We start from the raw sequence: 24,030 nt of genomic DNA, 5'->3' as shown, positions 1-24,030 counted from the left end.
CAGACACCAGGTAGGCAAAAAGGCAGTGAAGTGATTATGTATACCAAATATATGATTTAGATATATACATATATATCACACACATATATATGATAGAAATTGCTAACCAAGAATCTTATTTCCAGTAAAATTATCCCTCAAAGAGGAGAGAGAAATTGGGTATTTCTAGGTAAGGAGAAACTAGAGATTTTGCAAAAATAAAACAAACCTCACAAAATAATACAAACAGGAGTCTTTAGATAGAATCAACAACAGCAGACATCAAACTGAGATCAACATACAAGACACCACTATGGGAGGGGGATGGAGGCGGGGAATGACACTTAAAGCAGTACTTAAATTACATTGCATGACTGAAATGGGTGATATTACAACAGAAATAACTGAAATAAAAATAAAACACAATGATATGAATGATTTTATTTTAACAAATAGAAAACCTAGAAACAAGTGGCATTTTCTAGAAACACACTACCTCCACAAAATAACACAGACTGGGATAGAAAACCTCAACAGAGCCATAGCAAAAGAAAGAAAGACAGAGAGAGACAGAGAGAGAGAGATAGACAGACCAGGTCATTTAAAAACTCTCAACAAAAAGTCCAGGCCCAGATGACTTTACTGGGAAATCCTCCCAAGAATTCAGAGAAGAGTTGACATCAGTAGTGCCCAAACTATTCCAGACTAAAATAAACAGGCTTTGATGGTTCCCAGGGGTGGAAGGGAAAGTGAAAGGAGAAGAAGCAATCTGCTAGAGGGCAGACAGGTGTTAACTTGGGTGAAAAGGAGCAGAGTACTGTACAAAAGGGAGAAGAAGAAGAAAAAAAAGAGGAGAGCAGGGTGAAATATTGGGAGGCTTAATAAAGTAGTTTAAATTGAATACAAAATTGATGATCTGAAATGTAAACTCCTAATTCATAACAATAAATTTTTTAAAGGCAATGGAAACATTACCCACCCCCAAAGAGAAACAAGAGTAAACTTAACATAAATATTATCGCACCATTGAAAGGTATTTTGCAAAAATTAATTTCCTTCTGCATTATATGATAATTATTTACATAATGTTCCTGATATATGAAATCATAATATACTCTCACATTGAGGAAAGGTAGAAAAATATGTAAGAATTTATGCCACTAAAACTTCAAGCACTTCAATAAAAATGAATCACAAAGATATACAGATATACATAAGTAGCATTTATGGAGAAGATTTAGAGAGTGTAATTCTCATGAGCCCAGACATTTTCAACACCTCAACAAAATTCTTGGAGAGGATTTTCCCCCTGAAATTCCATAAGGCAATCCACCTAACTGTTATACAGGTTTTTTCAATCACTCTTAAGACAACACAGCAAATTTTTAAAATTCACATATTTTGTAGCATGTCGTCTGCCTATTTTAGTGAAAGAAAAAGTAAAATTCAGTCTCCCTGTAATAGATGAAAAGTAAAGGAAACAAAAAATTAACCCAATATCTGAAAACTGGTTCAGTGCCCAAGAATAACTACGCCATTGAAAGATTCACTAGGAGGTTCACATTTGTGGAATTTGGGGAAGTATGTTAAAGAAGGGCTTGCTACAGAAATGGCTAAGCAGAGATAACTTTTTCTAGCTTTGTCTAGAAATCACCAGTAAGGTACTTGGTGATTAGGCTGGAATGAAAACACACTGTTAAGACAAATAACTTGAATGAGTACACTTTTAAAGAGTAGAGGGAGCATACGCATATGTTATGCATGCTGAAAAATCACAATGTCTCCCTTCTGAGACAAAGCTCGAAAAAAGTCACCTCCACTACTACCATCCTCATAGCTCAAATTTAAGTGTTTACTATGTGCCCGAAAAAAAGAAAGCCTACAACAAAAAAAGGAAAGTACAATTTTCTAATCAAATTATAACTCCCAGTGAAACCATATTTAAAATCTCAGATCATTCAAACATCACATGTACTTAAGAAATTTTTCAATGTCTAAAAATTAACATAAAGCACTCTACCCAGGAATAACAGAAAATGTTTGGAGAAGAAAAAAATCAATCTATTCAATAGAGTTACACAACACTTAGGCATTCTAATGCCTCTTGTGCTCAGAGGTGACATAAAGATCTGACCCTATACTTTAGTTAAGAGTAGGTTGCATCTTTTTATTTATTTTTTATATTATAATTCTTTTATTTTTAAATCATTTTATTGGGGGCTCTTACAGCCCTTATAACATTCCATACATTAATTGTACCAAGCATATTTGTACATTTGTTGTGATCATCATTTTCTAAACATTTATTTTCTATTTGAGCCCTTGGTAGTTTGCTTCTTTAATAAAATCTTCTTTAGTAAAATACCAAAACTTCAACATTAAACATACAGAGATTCAGTTGCAACTACCATATTTTAGTGAATTAAAGTGGGGATTTATCTGGAATTATGGATAACCAATCTTGCGGATACTACAAGTTTAAAAAGCTAATTCTTAATTCTAGATATGTAACTAAGGGGACTATTTTATTCCAGTTAATCTGAAAGTTTTTCATTCAGTCGACATTATGAAACGTGAACATAAAAATCTATCAATTATTTGGTGCTCCATTTGAAAAAACTTTTTCCCACTAGGCCAATATTTCATCACCCACACTGTTACTAAACCAAATCCACCTTCATTGTGATGATTTCAACGCACAGCAATCCTGTAATACAGAAGAGAACTGCTTCATAGTTCTTCAGAAGCTGCAAATCTTCTGAAACTGTAAGCACTCTCTCAAATGTGAGCTACATTTAGATGGATTTTCTCATCTTTATTTTCTTTCCAAAGTTAATCTTTTTAATTATTCAAAATTGTTAAGAGAAGCTTTACTGATGTTCATACAGTATATCTAAAAATAGGGCTTTAATCAATCAATCAGGATATAGCTAAAAGTCACAATGGAATACTGGGTATAAGCATTGGTGTCTGTTCAGGAAAATGAGCTAATGTCAGGATTTTCTCAACTAAATCACAGCCCTATCCGTCTTTCATTATAAAATTATACACCCAAGACCCAAGATAGTTTACAACAAGTGTCTCACGTTGTCCTGCTATCCTTAAAATACAAAATATGAAATATATTTAGCTAATGTGGAAGTAAGTATGAAAAATAAAATTTATGGCTACATGATATTCTTTAGGCAAATCTAACAATTTTCAACATTTACCACAATACCTGTGACTCACGAGATACATGATCATGAACGCCCTCTCTACCATCAATGCCAAGAATACTAATGTTTTTATCCCAAATTACTCAGCTTACTGAAGAGAACTGGTTAACCTGATATTTAACCCAAGCCCTCCAAAAGAAGTATAAGTGATATCATTGCCCCAAAATACTTTAACATGTATTTTTCTAGCCACCACTATGGCCACTATTATCATAACATTAGAAAGCTAATATTCATTTAGTTTTTATGATGTACCAAAGAGCCCTATTGCTATAGTAGGTTACATGTTGGGCTGCTAACCACAAGGTCAGCAGATTGAAACCACCACATGCTCCTCAGGAGAAAGATGAGACTTTCTACACCTGTAAAGAGGTCTTGGAAACGCACAAGGGCAGTTCTACCCTGCCTGTCAGGTCATTTTGAGTCAGAATTGACTTGATGGCAATGAGTGATGGCATGCCAGATGCTATGGCAAAGTCCTTTATAAGCATTAGTTCAATTAATATGAACAATCTGAAAAGGAAGCAGGCAGCATATTTTGCAGATGGGGAAGCTAAACCCTAGTGAAATTAAGTAATTTTGCACTAGATCATAACCAACAATCTGACCGCTAAGGTTTAATACATTTGGGAAAATGCTTAGTTGAAGATTTAAAACTAACTCAAATGGAGAAATTGTTAATTAGCAGAAAGAGAAAAGTATCTATAAACCTTAAGATTACCTAGGGCCTTGAAAAGTTCTTCTCGTACAGCAGAAGTGAATTTTCTGACCAGACACAATGTGGTCACAATGGCAAAGAGCAAGTTGTAGGACAATACAATATAGAAATTTCCCAGCCAATTAAACCTTCCAAAGTCTCCAAGTAGGTCAAATCTAGTGATTCCTGTTAAAAATAAATAAAATGATCTTTAAGAAATCCAGGTAAAACATCATTTAGGTTACAATATATATGTTACAAAGTAAGTAAAAATTGAGTAAGAATAAATTCTATGGACTTGTTTCCATTATGTGCCAAGTGTGAATAAAATAATCCTAGTTTAAAATATGTAATTGCTATCTAAGAGAACAACCTTAAACCAGTTCCGAACAACTTCAAACCTACCTAACTTACTTGCCTACTTCAAACCAGTCCTAACCTACTTGAATACATGCCACTTGTATAACCCAAGGCTCAGCACTTCTGGTTTCCCCGTCAGAATTCATGCTTCCCATAGAAAAAGCCACAGTGCCCTTCACACAGGGAGGATGGAAGACTCGACTGAATTTGGGCCACAGGAAGCAAGAGTTATGAGAGAAACAATGGAGAGAGCCTTCAAACCCTCCCACTCTGCCCCACCGCTGTCCCTTTATGGGTAATATTCTTTCTCCAGATTCTCATACTCTCTGTCCCTTCTCTTTATTCAGGACTCTGTTTGAAAGGTGCTTATTTCAGAGAAAGCAACTCTGACTCACCTTCATAAAACAGCTAAACCTGTCCTAAGTGGAGGTTCTCTATCCTAATGATTTTTCTTCATAGCATACATTACCTGAAATCACGCCCTCTGCCCCAATTTTGACTACTTCCTCCATTGGAATATAAGTCTTGGAGGACAGGAATTTTGACTTTTTCATTCTTATGATACCAATATTTGGAACAAAGCTTTACACAGGTTTGATATTTAATATGTAAATGAATGAACAAGTAAGGTAATTCTTTTCAGGAAAATACAACATTCTATCAATCTAAATAGGATACCATAGATTTGTCATAAAATAGCAAAGTTGGAAGCACAGTGGAGACATAACAGATATGCATTAAGGTATTTATATTCAGTCACATACAATTAAAAAAGTATTTTATTTAAAAACCAATTTGCTCATTCAATTTAATGAGCAGGTACCTCAGAAGCAATACTTACTTGGCACAACATGTAAAAGGAAACATTTTCTGGCCATTAATAAATACATAAATAAATAGAACACATCATGCAAGAAATCAGTCAGGTGAGAGGTAATATCGCTGTCAACACACTTTAAGAAGAATATTGAAGAGTTACTTAGGTTCATACAAAATTTTCACTACATAGAGTTAGAGAAAATAATAATAATTGACTGTAGGATGGCACACAAAATGAACAGCATGATTATGTAAACAAAATTATACATATTATATATTATGGATGACTCAAGAGTCAAGCTCAATTTTGAATAAACTCAATTTCACCTTATCAGCTGACTTTTGAACTTAACTTTCATCTCCACCGAAATAAAATTCTATCAGCCACTACTAAAAGGACAGCCACCATGAAAGTAGTTTATTAGAGAAATCAGAATAATATGCAATGGGGAGATTTCAGAAAATAGTTCATTGTGTGAAGGTAGCCACATCTACCCAAGAACAATGGGTTTGAATTTAGAAGATAACACAACCATAGCATTATAAATAGATAAAAGACTATTGAAGACATGTATTATAATATCTTTGAAAGGAGCTAAGAGATGCTCTGTGGACATCAGTCGAGCATGTAACATTATGAAGTGATAACCTTGTTGGTCATTTCCCACATACAAACCTTAATAAAACTTTGCAATATTAAAAAGAATAACTATCTAAATATAGTTCCAATTATTTTTCATATAAGGTACCATTTAATTTAGCCTATGAATTTCTCTATAAATGAGATATATTGTTATTGTGTGCTATTAAGTTGATTCTGACCCGTAGAGAGCCTATAGAACAGGGTAGAGTGCCCCATAGGTTTCCTGTGCTACAATCTTTATAGAATCCGATTGCCAGGTCACTGTTGGGTTCAAACTGCTGACTTTTGAGTTAGCAGTACACTATTTACCCATTGAACAACGTGAGTTCCTTTAGAATATATAGTCCTACATAAACAAGCTTCGGTGGTTCAGCCCAGAGTGCAGGAATGTGATTTACTTAATCGTTAGGGTCAAAGACCCCTTGAAGAAGCTGATGAGAGCTATGGATTTTCTCTTGAGAAAAACACATATATACACAAAATGCTGCATATCATTCATGCAGAGGGTGATAAATCCCAGAATAAAAATCATGGCTGTAGATGCTCTGCAAAATTCTTATTTGGCATCAACATTTTTTCAAAAATCATGAACTATCATTAGTAAAAACAAAATTTGAGCATGTATTATTCTCTATGCATTCTATTTCCTGATATATATAGCTATATACATATATATTATACAGATAAAACAAACACTTTAAAAATAACAAGAAATATAAATACAAATTCTAAAATTACCTTCACTCAGACTACTAACTAATTTGGGGGTGTACATATTACACATGGAGATTATATATACACATAGTGACCAGCACCTGAACTTGGCCTGTGTACTACTTGTGAGAGGTACTACCACATAATAAGAGTAAAGTCAAGAAGCAGAACGTATTATCATAGCATGTTACCAACAAATGGAAAGGGCCTTTATTAGAACTTCTTAGTGAACTAAACTTAGTTTCTTGCAAGTCAGTGTCAAGACCTTATATACAACATCCAAGAAAGGCACAATCTCTATCATTACGTGTGTTGTTTCCAGGATGTCTCAGGTTGCCCAGAGAGACAGATGTCTAGGACTCCTTTGAGCTGCACTAAGGTACTAGACAAAAATCACAGGGCCCAGTTCAAAAGCCATTGTTGTTTCAAATATCACAGTGCTAAAGAGTTGATTACTCTACACACCATATGAGTCAATTTAATCTAAATGATATTGACCAACTGCAATAGAGATAATTCTGAGAAAAACACATGTATCTCTTTAGCACTGAACATCTTCTATAAAGATTGGACAGAAAATACCCATATAGACAATCATTGTTCTACATTTACAACTGGGATTTTTGTCACAGAAATTAGATGGTAAAATAGGTTCTTACTAAAAGTACCAACACAAAGATAAAATTAACTTAGAGTGTTAACACTTTTGTTATTTAAGTGTATCCTTCACAATCTTTATTTGTAGAGAACAGTGTACATGTAAAATACTAACCTTAACAAAGATTAAATTATGGTGTTATTTAGCTCTCCTAGTCAAAAATATATGTGCTTATTCTCATTCAAAAGTTCATTTCTTTAAAAGATGAGTATATACTAGCTAAGAAGGTAAAAACACATCAAAACTAAGCATTAGGCCATATGTCTGTCAATGATAAAGTACTCTTCAAAAGAAAAGGTACATCAATTCCTCCCACTAAGATCCAACTAAAATGTATTATGCATATTCCTTAAAGGCCTTTCTCTATTCATACCTATAAAAGAAATAATGTATAGAACAAAACCTCATTGCAAGAAAGAGCTGGTTACTCCACCCACCATATGAGTCAATAGAATTTATGTTCTTTAGCCCACCTGAGTCAACTTTTACTTTTAGCAAGCATATTCATGTTCCTAAAGCAGTATGAAGTTAAGAAGGCATTTACTGAGCTTGACACACTAAAAGGATCAGTAAAGTAACTTTATCAATGAATTGTGTATGTTGGTACATTACACAAATGGCTGGCAGATGTTTATGGCCTTAATGTAAGCCTGTCAAAGAGAATACATACATCTTGTTATAAAAAAAATATATCAATGAAATATTCTTTCATAAAACGTTAGGATTAACAATTTTATTTTCTCTCTTAACTCTTACAACAGTTGTTTAAATTATTATCTTGCCCAGGTTTTCAAAGACCCTTCTGTAAACTGGACTTTTGAAATAATTAGATTTCAAATATTAAAAAAATACATGATTTTAAAAGTATAAAATAATAAAATCTACAAATAACAATTAATAAACATCGTAAGTTTAAAGATAAATAAAGTGTCATTGACAATTGTTTTATTCATTAAAAAAAAAGTCATTCTGAAATTTGAAAGGCTCTACTTTTGAAGTGGAATGGAAGATGAGGTGCTAAAACAGTTATTTTTAACCTTTGATCAAACTTACTGTGGAAGTATATTTTCATTAAAGTTTATCAATGAGGAATATGTTTATTGACTTCACATTCCAGAAAGAAAAATGGAATAAAAGGGACCAGATTTCCCCTCCCATCTGAACCAACTAAAAAATAGAGCAAAAATATAGTAAAGAATGTTTTTTCAGGGCATTATAATCAGAGAATAAAGGTCAGTGATCCCTAAGATGCAGGAAGCAAACAAGATGACCCCTTTGATTGTGAAAATGTATTGACTAACGAGAGTTTGCGGCCACAGGGCAGAGAGGACAGAAAGAGCTTGGCAATCTCCCTGAGCTGAAGAGGGAGCTGGGAGCTTGGGGATGATGGCAAGGCTCTTGAACTCAGGAGGCAGAGTACTGGAGAGGAGGGAGCTGCACAGAGGACTTGAGGACTGCAGAGGGTTCCGCTTGAGTATCTAGCAGAGAACTAATCAATGCATGCTTGTGAGGAAATTACCAGCCCAGAAACAACACAGATGCTGGAAGGAGTAGCAGGAATATTAAAACAATTATTAAAACTATACTCTTCATATCCTAGAAGCTAGAGTAAAGACTGAACTTGTTAAGCATAGACTAGAAGATATGTTGGTTTTGCACAAATAACCCATTACACATGTGTGCATATCAACCTCTCCCACATTTTACATGCTGGAAACTACAGTTTCCTTTTTATTCTGCCCAACAGATTTAATGTTAAGTCTTGTTTTGGTGCCTACTGATGTGGAGATGTGGTTCCCAGCAGCAGAGCTTCAACAGAATTAACCTAGAGTTTCTAAAAGCAGTCTGCTCCCAGGCAGGATTCCTTCCCTGATCTGAAAATACAATCTCCAATTCAGAAAGAAATAACTTCCTTTCACTCTAGAAATACCCCTCACTGGAACAGCTGGCCTGAGACACACATACACACATATGCGTGTCTGTATACCCAAGAGTGGAGAGGCTATTCAGGCAGATAATACAGGTTGCAACCACACACATTCCCTCCTATAGTCTGGTTGGTTAGCTACTGAGCTCGGCTGTTTGAATCTCACATCCACACAGAAGCTGTAGGTGGGCATGAAAACTGGGTTTGAGGCTGCACGGGGGCTGTCCCTGACTCACTCAGATGACACACGTGCCTGTGGGTACCGTATCAGGTGTGGGCAGTGAATGTGCACACTCACACTGTACTACCTCCTAGTTTCACATGCAGCCGGCACCAATGACCCAGGCATGCTCAAGGAAAGGCCCACACCTAATGTGGGATTAGTCCATTCTAGACTGTCTCTGGTATAGCATAGCTGGGTGCAGACTGGCCACAATGAACTTCACTGTTCTCAGGTCCAGCTATGAACTGCCCTAGATCAAAACATAGTTTCACTTGTTCATTTTCTGATTACTAGGGTATTACCAAACTTAATCCATAACCCTTTGAAAACAGCTTATATCTTTATTATACAAATATGATCAAAAGTAATATTTTCAGACTCCTGAATGAAAATAAATGAGGACAAAATGTATTCCTTTGCTTTTGATGAATGTGTAGCATAATGCATGATTATGCAAGCTATGCCAAAACTTTTAAATATAATTTTTGTCTTTTCCACCTATTATATTGTCTATGCATTATTTAAGAGGGAGTACATAAAAAAAAACAAAAAACACCCTGGAATCGTCCCCCACAAAAAAAGCTATATTTAAATTTTTTTACAAACCAACTTTATCACCTTCAAAGTACTCTCTATTACACTGAACACATTTGTCAAATATGCAATTCCATTGTTGGAAAAATTTTTCAAACTCGTCTGGATGGCTAACAGAATCTCCCTCGTGTTTTTTTCTTCACCTCTTCTAAATCTTCAAAACACTGTCCCTCTTCAGTCATGGAAACAAAAGAAGTCTCATGGAGTGAGGTCAGGTGAGTAAGGTGTGTGGGGCAAGAAAGGCATGCTGTTTTTGCCAAAAGTTGACGCACTGAGATAGCTGTGTCAACATGTGCACTGTCATGGTGGCAAAACCAGTCCCCCAAATGCCACAAATCAGGCCTTTTTGTATTGCATGCTACTACACAATTTTTTCCAAACCCCTAAATAGAAAGTTTGATTAATAGCCTTATCTGGTGGAATGAACTACGAGTGGACATTTTCGTCTGTTCGGGAAGTTGACGGACATCCAGAATTAAATTTGTCATCAATCGACATTTCACCTTTTTTGAAAGGAGAAAACCGCTCATACACTTGGGTTTTTCCCATAGTGCTGTCCTTGTAAGCTGTGTTCAACATCACAACAGTTTCTGAAGCATATTTCCCGAGCAGGAAACAATCTCACAGCTTCACGCTGTTCTCTGACATCGGCCATCATAAAAAACGAGGTTTGAGCAAAACTGCTCTTGTGAAAAAATTCACTGTGACCAGAGAGAACCTTCCCAGTCAATGTCACTGGGTGCACTAACTCAGAGTGAGTTGTTTGATGCTCACCCAGCAGGAAAAATACATACTATGAAAGCTCCGGCCAGTACCCATTTTTTAGGGTACTCCCTCATTCATTGGTGTACTATTTGCAAAAATGTGTTGAACAGACACAAATTGACCTTCTAAAGATGAAAATTAAAATATCAGATATAAAAAATACTCGAGATGGAATTAATGCCAGGGTAGACACTGAAGAAAATGAGATCAGTAATATGTGAAGATATAACAATAAAAACTATTAGCAGCAAAACAGAGAAGAAGAAAGGAAGTGAACAGATTATCAGTGAGCTGCAAATTAATTTCAAGAGACTGGTATACTTGAGAGATTAGAATCTCTGTATGAGAAGAGGTAGAGAAGCAAGAAAAATTATTTAAAGATCTGATGACTAAATTTCCCTATTTGAAGAAAACTATGTGAAGAGAAACTCAATGAAATAAAAAGCCTGAAGAAAACTATACCAATACACATCATAATCAAACCACTTAATATCAATAAAGAAAACAATCTTCAAAGCAGCTACAAGGAGAAAAAAGAGACAAAATAAATACAGACCACTGATAATAAGTACAGTAGATTTCTTTTCAAAAAGTATGCAAATGAGAAGACAGTGGAGTATCATCTTTAAAGTTGAAAAAGGAAAAATGGTCAATTTAAAATTCTTCACACAATAATACCTTTCAAAAACAAGGCAACATAAAGACATTTCATACCTACAAAAGCTGAAAGAATTCATCACCAACAGATGCGCATTAAGGAAAGTCCTTCAGGCAAAAGGAAAATGATAGTAGAGTGAAATCTAGATTACACAAATAAATGAAAAGCAATAGGAATGATCCCTGTAGGGGAAGACATAAAAGACTGTGTATGGTTAATATTGCTAAAATAGAACTGACTTTTTAAAGCAGAAAATAAGAGCAATATATTGTGAGCTGTATAACATGTATAGAAGTAAACGTATTAACAATGAAAGCACAGAGAAGAAATAAGAGAATATTTTACAAGATTGTTATTATTTATATAAAGTGAAAATATTTGAAGATTGTGGTGCTTTTGCCCTTAGAACTTGGAAAAATTATTTTAGGGGGTTTCTTAAGTAATTAAGGTGTACTGACTACATTGAAGAATTTGTTGGGTGCCTGTCTGACTCCAGAGCACCCATGGATAGACAGGTAAAAGCTATAAAACACAAGCGCTTAAGGAGCTTCTGTTCCAAGAGCTGCCCCAGTAGGAAAAAGAAAAGACATCTTTGCTTTGAGAAAACAGAGCCTTTTCTCTGAGTACTCCTCCAGACCTTGCCCAGTACCACTCCTGACACTAATACCTTTTTGCATAAGTAGTATTCTCTTACTTCTCAGTCATATCGTTTTACCCAACTGAACACCATACCCACAGCCTGGATTGTCCATGAGTTGTGTGAAGCATTACAGTGACTGTGGAACACAGTAGAGAAAAGGTGTGTTTCGGAAAGGGGAAAGATGGTTGGTGTCAGAAATAATAGGGAGATTTGGGAAACTGGAGATTAAATTCATCTCCACATTAGAGGACTTGAGTCCTAGGTGCTTATCAGAGAAAACGTAGACTGTGATAAGTTAAACATATATACTAATACCCTAAGACAAACATTCAAATGGCACAACAAAAAGTTATAGGAAGTAGGCCAACAAAGGAGATAAATGGAATTATTCCATTTTAAAAAATCATTCAATTTATCTAGAATACAGATAAAGTGGGAAGTGGGAACATGAATAGGAGTCAAAGGAAATAGCAAGATAGCACATTTAGATAGACCCATATTAATATCATATTAAATATAAATGGTCTAAACAAAAAAGATGATTTATGCATACATTTATTTATATAGTTAAATTGATTTAAAATGAAATTTCTAAAAATAAGGTGGTATTATATTAGAGTTGATTATATAAATATATTATTAGGAATATTTAGTTTGGTTAGGTTTTTTAATTCTTGGTATAAATTAAATCCATAATATAGCTTAAATGACACATTTTTAATAAAATGGGTTTTATCTTTGATCTTAAAGGGAATTATTTTCACGCAAACCTTATTTTAAAATGAAAGTTAAATTCGAGTTATTTTAATGCATATCTGCAGGTGTGTAAATTGTTTAGATCATGTGTGATCAATGTGACATGTTCTCAGTATGATGAGCCCTGAAACTAGTGCAGCATATTGGGAATATGACTTGCTAGAGTTGTCATTACTTACTCTTTTAACTCTTACACATTTGACAGACCTAAAAGAGATGTCAATTAAGCCCACATGGAAGAAGCACACCAGACTGTGTGAACCACCCATTGTAAATAATATAATCCAAATCTGAAGGAGGGGATGGTATCAGAGTTTAAATTGTGAAATCCTGGTTTGCAAAATGCTATGGATGACAGTGGAAGCCCAAAATACATTTTTAGCATCTACACATAGAATATAAATCTCCAGTAATTTTCCTCAGACCATAATGGATGGATGGGAATAGCTTGGTTATCAGACAGAGTATTGTAGAGACATTAAAGTAGATTAAAATGAAACATCTGATTTGAATGGCTATATTGTAATATCTGATTTGATCCCCTTTCTGACCCATATAAAAGTACCAACAGTTTAAACAAAAGGTGAAACCCATGTGGATGACACATCCAACAAATTCTCTCTGAACACAGACCAGCAATATGAGTGGCCTTGTTACTACAGACGGCATTGGAAAGTGAATTATGATTGATGTAACTAGGTTAAAATCCAGTACTTTATTATTCTGATCTCCCTTTGGACACATTTTGAGTTTGCTCTAATTTTTAGTATTTTCTGTTTTCTTTCAAACTGGGGTTTATCTCTGTGGTATGTTGTTAATATTGGTAGCCTTCTTGATTCTTTATGTATTTTTCTATGTTTTCCAGTATATGAAACCCAGGATGGGTTAATCTATAGAGAAAATAAATGGATTAAGGGTCCCTGGGGGCTCCAGCAGGAGAGGTTGGGGGAAAACAGGGACCTAATAATAAGGAGTGCAAGAAGGAAGAAAATGTTCTAAATCTGATTGTGACAGTAATTGTACAATATTTCTTGATAAGAGAGAACTATAGAATTGTATGATGTCTGATTGTGTGCTAATAAAGAGGCTTATATATTAAAAAAGATTAACTAAAAAAACTTTAAAGAATTCTATTTTTCATGAAAAATCACAATAATTATAATCAGCTAAATACTAGTTAGTACCAGTCATTTATTAATTTTCTGTAATATAATTGAACATAATAAAGTGATAGGCAAAGTTTGGGTCAAGAAATTTTCAATGTGGAGCTTAGGTTTATTTTTACACCAAAGTCATAATTCGGAATATATGATTTGTAATTTGATCCCACATTTGACATTTTTAAACAGTGAAAGTATCATTTATCCATTTCACACGCAAAGAACTGAAAAAAGAAAGACCAGGGTAAAAATTAGGAATATTAACAAAACCCCATACAAAACCCCCTCTAACAAACAACTAGTTTTAAAGAGAGCCCCTTCATCAAGAAAACAAAAAAGAACAATCCACATAATCTCCTGCAAAATAACGAATCATATGGATATAGAAAGAGAAATATATAATACCATAAAATACATTCAAGCTTTTATTTTAATGTTACCAGCACACTGAAAACAACAACAAATATAGCACTGCATTTAGGTCTTGAGAGCTTCAGGATGAAAACATAATTATAAAAATAACTTAAAAATACAAATTAGTACAAGTATTATAAAGTCTGTTGAATGCATTTGAAAAACTCATCCCTCTGGCTAACGAAGATCTCAGATAAAGAACAATGTTAAGAAAAGTGAAACCCTAAATACTTCTTAATAATAAAATATGATTTGTACAGTGATTATACATAATCTGTTCTTAGAAAATTCATTGCAACTGTGTTAAGTGTAGTAAACCCACTTAGAATATTTTCCTATAGAAAAGTTTAAGTATTTACAGATAATTTATTGCGTTAGACCCTGTTCTATTTCACCTTGTTTGCTAAGCATCTCTTTTAATCCTCTAGTCTACTAAACTAAATAATGACTTATTTACTGAAAATATGGACATCAAATTTCAAACATTTAAAAAATTTTGTAAAGTGAAGCCTAACTAACCAGCAAACAATATTTGGGAACTCCTACCAAATGGCATAGTATTAGCTTTAAATGGTCTTAAAAGGTAAAGATTTTTTTTAAAACTTTTTAAAAAGCACAGATTTTTTTTGTTGTTGTTGTATTTCCCTATAGACAACAAACCTATCATTGTTAATAATTGTATATGACTAAAAAGACATGGTCACAATTTTCTTCATAACTTAATTCTCTGTGGCAAGTGATGTGCTTATAAAATTTACTACATGGAGATTTTTCAAATGGCACAAAAATGTCCCACAAGCAAATATAACATGCTATTTCACGGGAATTCTTTAGCACATACATCCTATCACACTGTACACTTAAGAGCTATAAACATCAATCTAAAGTTTATGATACCTGTCACATAACAGTAGTAGCTGGCAAATTTTTTAAAAGAAAAAAAAAACACCTTTACTTCTTAATAAAAAATATCACCAATTTAAGTATTTCATAGTGGATTCAGTAGATTTTTCAGGTTTACAATTAAATTCATAGTCTTTCATTGAAAAACTATTGAAATAAAAGCTATACACATGGAGGCAAATTATGAAGTTTTCCTTTTTTTTTTCCTTGTTAACTTTGTTCCTCATTTAGCTATGAGCAATGGGATGCCGCCAGCTGATTTCATAAGAGTAAATAGGGCCACATGCAAGGTCAGGATTTACTTATGAGAGGCAATGATAGAGTGAAGAATTTCCCATCTTGGAATGTGGTTGTTAAATATATCCTCTACTCTTATAAGCTTTTCAGCTAGTAAATCAAAATCCCGTTATATACTGGGAAATATTCATGACAATTCTCTATATTTTATCTTCTTAAAATCAAAGACTCAATTCTACAGGGTTAATAGAGGAATTACAAAGTAACTCTCTAGTTTGCATTTCCCATAATACTAAAATAAAGCTTTTTATTCTAGGCTAGAAATTTGCTTTTTTAATACTGTGAAAAGCCTCTATGAATCTGTTTAACGTATTTATTTCTTTTCATCTATTCAGTGCCATTGGGCATAACATGTAATGCAGTGCATGTTGATATTTTGCAAAGCACCACATGACTCACTGTACTCTAATGCACTCTATTAATCCTGTTTGGACAGCTGTGTCCAGGCATTTGTTAGCTGCATTTTAATTGTTCCATCTTTCTCCTTTTTTCTTTTTTCCCTTTTCTTTTCTTTATCTCTATGGCAAACTACTCAGGAATTTAATTTGTTGGTCTCAAAAAGTAAATTTTACCATTAATTTGTTTCCTTTGTATTAAAACTATACTCAGCATGGAAACTGCTTCCATGGAATCAGAGCATATTACTATTAACAACTAATCTTAAATAATAGAACTTAAAAAAAATGGGTTTTGTGAATGTAAAAGATGCTGGGATTTTTAGACTGCTATAATATAAATGATAACATTTAGCTTCAGATGTTTTAAAAGTGCACATTTTTGGCACTTTCAAGATTAGCACACCACATTAAGCAGATGTGATAACAATAGTCCTATAAAAACAAACAAAAGAACATTAGATAAACATGTTTCATATTAGCCTGTAGAACAGTTTTTTTATATTTGTACTTTTTATTGTAATATAGAATTTTATATGAATTATGAAGATAACTACAAAGCCTGGATCTTGTTTATGACTCTTGAATAAATAATAGAATATAAGTGCTAAAAAAAAAAAAGCAATTCAAAGTTCCCAGTGATTTTGCTATCAGCAAGCTGTTGGACTTTACTGATTGAGTTTTAAATTTTATGAACACTCTGATATCTAAATCTAAGTCCAAAGAATCCACCATACCTGCCTAATAAAATTTTATGGCTGAAAGAATATTTAGTCCAGAACTGAAAAACCATTCTGCAAGATTGCTTTTTATAAAAAATAAGGTCACATGAAGTTATCCCACCATCTTATTGACAAAGTAGAAAGAAATATGTCAAAATTCGTTGCAAATTAAAAAAAATAAGAAAAAAATTCTAATGACTAGAAAATCAAACTTAAATTAGGAATGAATATGTACTTTAAGTCAATGTATGCTTTGTGAGAGCTCCCTCCTTCATTTCATGGGTGCAAATCAGCTGAAAAGTAACTTTTACAAATTAATAAACTTAACCTACATACTAAATTATAATTTTAAAATAGTTTATGTAAGAAAAATTAATTAAACATTTTCTAGAAATTAAAAATTATTTTAAGTCAGATGCAAAAGGGTTAACAAGTCAGTGAAAAAAACCAACAAACAGTCTTTAGGCATTTAAAAACTAAATGGTCTTTCTTTCAAAAGATAATGGAGGAAAAAGCACTATATTTCAAATGTGATATTTTTTAAATATTTAGATGCGAGAGCAAGACATTCAGTAGAGGTATCTTAAAAAGGTCTGGGTTGAAAATGAAAACTTTATAAATTGAACTTACCCAGTGTTCTTGACATCACAGGCAGTGCAGAACTCAAAACCAAGATTGATACACAATTCCCAATGATCTGTTTAAAATCAGAAAGAATACTTGGCAATTAATGTGTACAAGGATAAAACTGAATCACATTGTAAGACAATATTGTACATTCTTGTTACCTATTGTGCTCTGCCAACTTCTTAATGATACTGCTCAGTAGAGAATTTTTTTGATAAACATTTGAAATTGTATCAGTAAGTTTCAGAAGATATTTATAGTACCAGGTACAAATGTAACTTTATTGAATACAAATTACTATACATTTGAGACAGTGCATTTTGCATTTTTGACAAAAGTTGCCAATTTCATAAAGTTCTGCCTGTCAAATAAAACTGTATTTTTAAGTCAGACTTGCCTATTATGTACAAAGTCAGAAAAAACTTTCAAAACCTAAACCCAAATTCCAATTAGTCATATCCAATGTATCCCATGCCTAATATTTCATATATGTGTGTATGTGTATATATACAGTGTGTGTATATGTATGTATGTATGTGTGTGTGTGTGTGTGTGTATATATATATATAAAACATTGCCACTGAACTCATTCTGACTTACAGAGACCCCCAGGACAGAGTAGAACGGCCCCACATGATCCCTAAGCCTGAAATCTTCACAGAAGTAGACTGTCACATCTTTCTCACACAAAGAGGCCAGTGAGGTTTGAACTGATAACCTTTTAGTTATCAACAAAGTACTTAACAACTGTGCCACCAGAACTCCTTATTCATAGAGGAGCTGAAAATATCACTTAATAATACTTATGAGCACTTATATAAGATGCTAAGTATCTCAATAACTTTTTTTTAAAAGCCAGCACAAAGTAAGTAAACTTTACACACACACACAATAACTTCTCCCTTTAGAATAAGCTAAAAATACGGAAGAAAAAATAAGAAAACAAGCCAGCAGCTCTTGTTAGTAAGTCTTCATTATCCAGTCTGTGGGAATATTTTACAAAGATTCAGCTCGGACATAAAATAACAGCCTTTATTATTCTGAAGCCAATTAACATATTGAGGAAAGTAAATTAGCCTCAAACTACAAAATGTTTTTCAATAGGATGCTTCCATTTTACTTTAATTATTCAAATTTGAAATACTTTGTCTCTAATACTTGTAGCAACTAAGTTCTTCAGATTTCAAACAAGCTCCCAGAGGTACAGTTAGCACAATCAAAGTTACTCATTAGCAATACGTTTTCTTTAGAGGAGAAAAGTCCTTTCACTAGCTTTCTATAGCTAGTTAACAAGCTCTGCAGTTCCATGCATTTTACAAGTGAATGGATGCCATCCAAATTAAACAGAGCACATCCTTTCCTGCTCAGTCAGCATTTTGAAAATCTTCCAGTTTGTGTTTATGCAACTTACAAACAAATACCTATCACTGCAAATGAACCATTCAGGGCAATTACTAAATAAAACACTCGGTTTGTTTTGGAAGGCACAAGGGAGGCAGAATCATCTAAGACTACACGCTACCTTTGTCATAGTTGTGTCATCCTTTTTGGGGGTGAAGTTTCCAAAAAATCGAAGGCTATAGAAACCAACCACAGAGGACACCATAAGATAGCTGTGAGAATTAAGGAAAAAAGACTTTCCAAAAGAATGCAAGTACCCCTAAGTTCTCAAAGTCTAAGGGCTCAAAGGAAAAACAAAACAAAAAACCACTTGAGGCATTTGAGGAAGACTGGCCTGTTCTTTTTTTCTTCTAGACAAGTGTCTTAGTAAACTACCACTGTCCCAGAAAACTTGACAGAATGCTTGTTAAAAGACAGAATGTTTACTTAAAGAAAGGATACAAAATCAAAATGATTTCAAGTGCCGCTCCCACGAAACCAAAAGTAGAAAGGGAGGCATTTCCTATTCCAGGGCCCTGGAAAACAGAAAAACACTTTTGAGGATTCAATGACACCATCACATTTGGTTTCCCTAAAATTGTTTTTTCATTTCAAATATAGGGCAGTTGAAATTAGAAATGTCAAATACTCTGAAATAAAAGGGAACATCAGATTAAGCTAGTTAACTGATTCAACTACCATGACTTCGAGGTTTTCGGATTTAGCTCAAATGTGAGGTAATAACTTATCAGAAATGTTGTTATAATTATTGCTGTTATGAAATAGACCAATTTTTATTTGGAGAATTTTTTAAAAGATGGAATAAAAAATAAAGCTATAGCAGTCCTGTGGCATCATACAGAATTGAAATAATTAGTGTCTCAAAATTAAAATAATCACAGAAAGGTGAATTACATATTCCCTTTATATATTTCAATTTTTCTTTCCCCATTCATTCTAAGAATTTAGTATATTTATAAATATAATAACAGCCATGAAGACAAATGATGACCTAAAAACATTATACAAGGGGGTACCCAAAGAAAAATGGAAGTCCCACCCCCTCCCCAAGCTATGTATTTAATTTTTTTACAAAACAACCTTATCACCATTACACTTAATACATCTGTCAAATCTGCAATTCCATCCTTGGAGACATTTTTCAAACTCATGTTTGGATAGCTGACAGCACCTATCTCCTATTTTTTCCTTCACCTCTTCTAGGTCTACAATTCACTGTCCTCTTTCATGCCTCTCTTCATTCATGGAAACAAAATCAAGTCGCACAGAGGAAAGTCAGGTGAGTAAGGTGTGTGAGGCAAGAGAGGCATGCTGGTTTTTTGCCAAACACTGGCACACTGAGATGGCTGCATAAGCAGGTGTATTGTTGTGGTGGCAAAACCAGTCCCGTCTGCCACAAATCAGGCCCTTTTTTGTCACATACTTACACAATCTTTTCAGAACCGCTAAATGGAAATCTTGATTAACAGTCTGAACTGGTAGAACTCCAAATGCATTATCCCCCTCATAACAAAGAAACAAATGAGCATCGTCTTGATCTTTGATTTCACTTGACAAGCTTTTTTGGGAGGTGAAGATGGCATCATCCACTGGCTTAATTGATGTTTGCTTTCAGGGTCGTAAGAATAGCACCATGTCTCATCACCAGTAATGAACTTGGGGGGAAAAAGTCTGGGTCACTTCGGAGCTTTTCTTTCAAATCATAGCATGTCCACTCAATGCTCTTTTTCCTGGTCAGTCAGAACCCAAGGCACAAATTTCGCAGCAACCCTTCTCATTTCCAAATTTCCCATTAAAATTTGCTGAACCAAGCTTCATGATAGTCCAGATAACTTCCCCATTTCTTCAATGGTCCGTTGTCAGTCTTCAAGCACACGAATTCTGTCAACATTTTCATCCATTCAGGAAAAATGCATGCTATGAGAGCTCCACTCCACCCAGCACGATTCCAGTTTTGGTGGGTAACCCCTCGTATATGTGTGTGAACATATAGGTGTATCTATATCCACTGCCAACTCGGTTCCAATTCAGAGTGACCGTGTAGGGCAAAGCAGAACCCTAATGATGTAGTGAATTAAAGATTATGCTGCTAACCACAAGGTTGGCAGTGCAAATCCATCAGCAGCAGCTCCAGGAAAAAGATGAAATTTTCAGCTTCTGTAAGGATTTTTTCTTTACTTTTTAACACCTTTATTGGCATATAATTCACATATCAGACAATTCCGTAGTTCAAGCATATTAAGAAGAGTTGCACAATCATCACCACAATCAATTAGGCTTCTGTAAGGATTTAAAACCTGACTGTAACTATAAACTCACTGCCATCGAGTCTCTACTGACTCTATAGGACAGAGTAGAACAAGAGTAGAACCACGCTTTGGGGTTTCCATGCATAGCCCACTCTACCATCAGTACTACTCAGTGTCATTATAGGCATATGTATGTGGTTGCCCCTTATATAATAAAGTACATAGGGGGCACAGTTACAGATACTTCTAGACATAACCAAATGCCTGTGTGATTGATTTACTGGGTTTGAAGCCGTCAGATTATATTCTCCAAAACAACTTGATCATACAATTCATAATGCTCAAAACTCCACATTTTAGTTTAGGGAATAGTATCTAGGGGTTTAAAAGCTTACAGGCAGTCACCTAAGTCATAATAATTCATCTCTACCCTTCTGGAAGAATAGACAAAGTAGGGAACGAAAGATTCAAAGATGAAATTAGTCTACAAAACTAATGGTATGAGGATACCCAAACTTTGGTCTCCTCTGCTCTGAGAGCAGAACTCGACAGTGCCTGGCTACCACTACTGATCATTCTGCTAAGGGCACAGATTTGTACCCTGATAAAAGGGGGGGAGGGACTATAGTACAAAACTCAATTTCTTAAAATGTCTGTATCTATTGGATTGAGATTCAAGCAGTGGTTCTTAATCTATGGGTCACGACCCCTTTGGATGTTGACCAACCCTTTCACAAAGGTCGCCCGATTCATAACAGTAGCAAAATTTCAGTTATGAAGTAGCATCAAAAATAATTTGATGGTTGGGGGGTCACCACAACATGAGGAACTGTATTAAAGGGTCAAGGCATTAGGAAGGTTGAGAACCACTGGATTAGAGGGATCCCCAAAACTAGCTAAAATAGCTTTTAAACTTGAAACTGAAGCTACTCCTAGAAATATCCTTTCAACTAAATAACATGTGTGATATATATATTCAAGGGTAAGCCAAAAATATTAACTACAAAATAATATAAACCCTCATTAAATATCAAAATGTGAAGCTAATGTTTCTCACATACTCTCTGTCTAGGTCTACACATATTTTTAAAGGAGGATTTTGTTTTATTATATTTTTATAGCTATATGCTTCTGAAGTTTGTGTTTCCATTTGTCTAAGCATTCCTTGAAGATTCCTGCACTCTTTGATTTACATGACATAAAAGTGATACTCTTTAGGGACTCAAATAACCTTCTTTTTGAGTGTTCTTTGAGTTTTGAGACCAAAAAGAACCCTGAAAGGACAACATTAGGGCTAAGAGTGAAGAGAGGAAGGTATCCCAATGCAATTCTCCTAGGAAAGCCCTTGCTCTCCTCATCTCATCCCAACCCAACATAACCCACTCCCACCCCCCAAAACAAAATCTATCTTGGAAGAGGTACAGCAAGAATATTCCTTAGAAGCAAGGATGGCAAAACTTGAGGCCATGTACTTTGGGCATGTTATCAGGAGAGGCCAGTCCCTAGAAAAGGAATCATGCTTGGTAAAGCAGAGGGTCAGCAAAAATGAGGAAAACCCTCAAGAGATGGATTGCTACAGTGGCTGCAACAATGAACTCAAAACATAGCAACAGTTGGGAGGATGGTACAGGACCCAGCGATATTTCCTTCTCTTGTACACAGGGTCCCTCAGTCGGAACCGAATCCAGGGTACCTAACAGGAACAGAGACCAATATTCTTCATGAACACCTGAATAGATGCATACATTCTAAATAGCATTTTATCAAATACAGCATATCGGATATATGTTATATTTATAACAACATATTTAAAAGGAGGAAACATTGTGAGGATGGTGAGGGCCCAGACAGGCAGAGCTTTGATTCTGTCATGCAGAGTTTCTCTGAGTTGGAAACAACTGGACAGCACCTAAAAACAACTAAGTACCTTTTTAAAAGCCCTGGTGGCTCTGTGGGAGTGGTACTCAGATGTTAACCACCAGGTTGGTAGTTCAAAACCTACTAGCTGCACCCCAGGAGACATACTAGGCTTTGCGCTTTCTGCTCCTATAAATATTTACAGCTTCGGAAACCCTAGGGAGCAGTTCTCTGACACATAGGGTTACCACGAATCAGAACTGACTCAACATCAAGGAGCTTTAAGTATCAAAAGCATGACCTTAAGTCCTGGAAAAAAGTATATCCAATATGGATATTAGTGGTAATGATCATCCATTTAAGGAGCTAGGTGATTAACTGCTAGGTCGAAGGTTCAAACTCAGCAGTGGCGCCAGCTGGAGAGCAATGAGACGGCCTGCTGCTGTACATATTTACAAAGCTGGAAATCCTAAACAGGATTGTTATGAATTAAAATTGACTTGATAGCAATGAGTTTGGTTTGGGCTTTATCTTCTATATGAAGGATATATCCAAATAGATATCACCAATTTAAAAGTAAGAGACAAAAGTTATTCATGAAACAAAGATTAACTCACTTCTCTCCCATTAATTATACATTATGATGCAGTTTTATAAAATGTATGACTCTTTTGCAGCATGAATAAGGTATCTCTTTGAATTCTCTGCAAGCCCAATGAATTCGTGTAATACACTCTTTATAAATCACTCTTTTAAGGAGTCCTGAGAAGGTAACAGAAACGCATTGAGCTGTTTACCAAAAGGTTAGACATTCAAACTCACTCAGCAGCTCTGGGGAAGAAAAACCTGATAATCTCCCATAATGATTATGGTCCAGAAAACCATATGGGGAAGTGATGTGGGTTAGCTCTGCTGAGTCAAAAATCAACTCAAAGGCAACTGAAACAATCACACTGGTATACATTTCCTTAAAGAATCACCGATACAAATTTCAGTAATGCCAGAATAAATTCTGATATGTAAATTTAGACTTCCATCTTAAAAGAAGCTATGACATTTGGGGGGGAAAAGATGAGATTGTATATGGAGAAGTAATTTTTTTTTGTTTTTTATATCATTGTTTATAAAAATAAAGTAAAAACACAAAGTAAAGTAATATAAAAAGTCATAAAGTTTATAAGCATTCATTGCATGAAGAAATTCATATAACTTGAAGTACGTACAAAGATAAGCCTAGAAGTATTGCTGCTAGAATCTCCGTTCATAGTGAACTTATAGGACCGGGAGGAACTACTCCATGAGGTTTCAAAGACTATAAATCTTCATAAGACCAGAGAGCTTCATCATTCTCTCA

At 34.6% G+C, this 24,030-nt stretch overlaps 1 protein-coding gene across 4 annotated transcripts in view; it reads right to left on the bottom strand.

Annotated features, from left to right (window-relative positions):
* LMBR1 (limb development membrane protein 1) overlaps positions 1-24,030 on the bottom strand; it is a 160,872-nt gene that overhangs the window by 5,612 nt on the left and 131,230 nt on the right. For 2 of the 4 annotated variants that reach the window (XM_004702332.2, XM_045289918.1), the window contains 4 exons: positions 19,012-19,085; positions 18,692-18,782; positions 17,173-17,239; positions 3,919-4,080 (listed from right to left, as the gene is read on the bottom strand). In XM_004702332.2, coding sequence (XP_004702389.1) covers positions 3,919-4,080; positions 17,173-17,239; positions 18,692-18,782; positions 19,012-19,085 — 394 coding nt within the window. The remainder of the gene's footprint in view (positions 1-3,918; positions 4,081-17,172; positions 17,240-18,691; positions 18,783-19,011; positions 19,086-24,030) is intronic. The other 2 variants (XM_030885593.2, XM_045289917.1) reach the window with 2 other exon arrangements.

The sequence above is a fragment of the Echinops telfairi genome, unplaced genomic scaffold, assembly GCF_000313985.2.
Source record: "Echinops telfairi isolate 266 unplaced genomic scaffold, ASM31398v2 ScPeMD7_31;HRSCAF=116, whole genome shotgun sequence".
NCBI classification, from domain to species: Eukaryota; Metazoa; Chordata; class Mammalia; order Afrosoricida; family Tenrecidae; genus Echinops; species Echinops telfairi.
The sequence above is the reverse complement of the archived record's forward strand: the minus strand, read 5'-3'. Positions and strand labels throughout refer to the sequence as shown.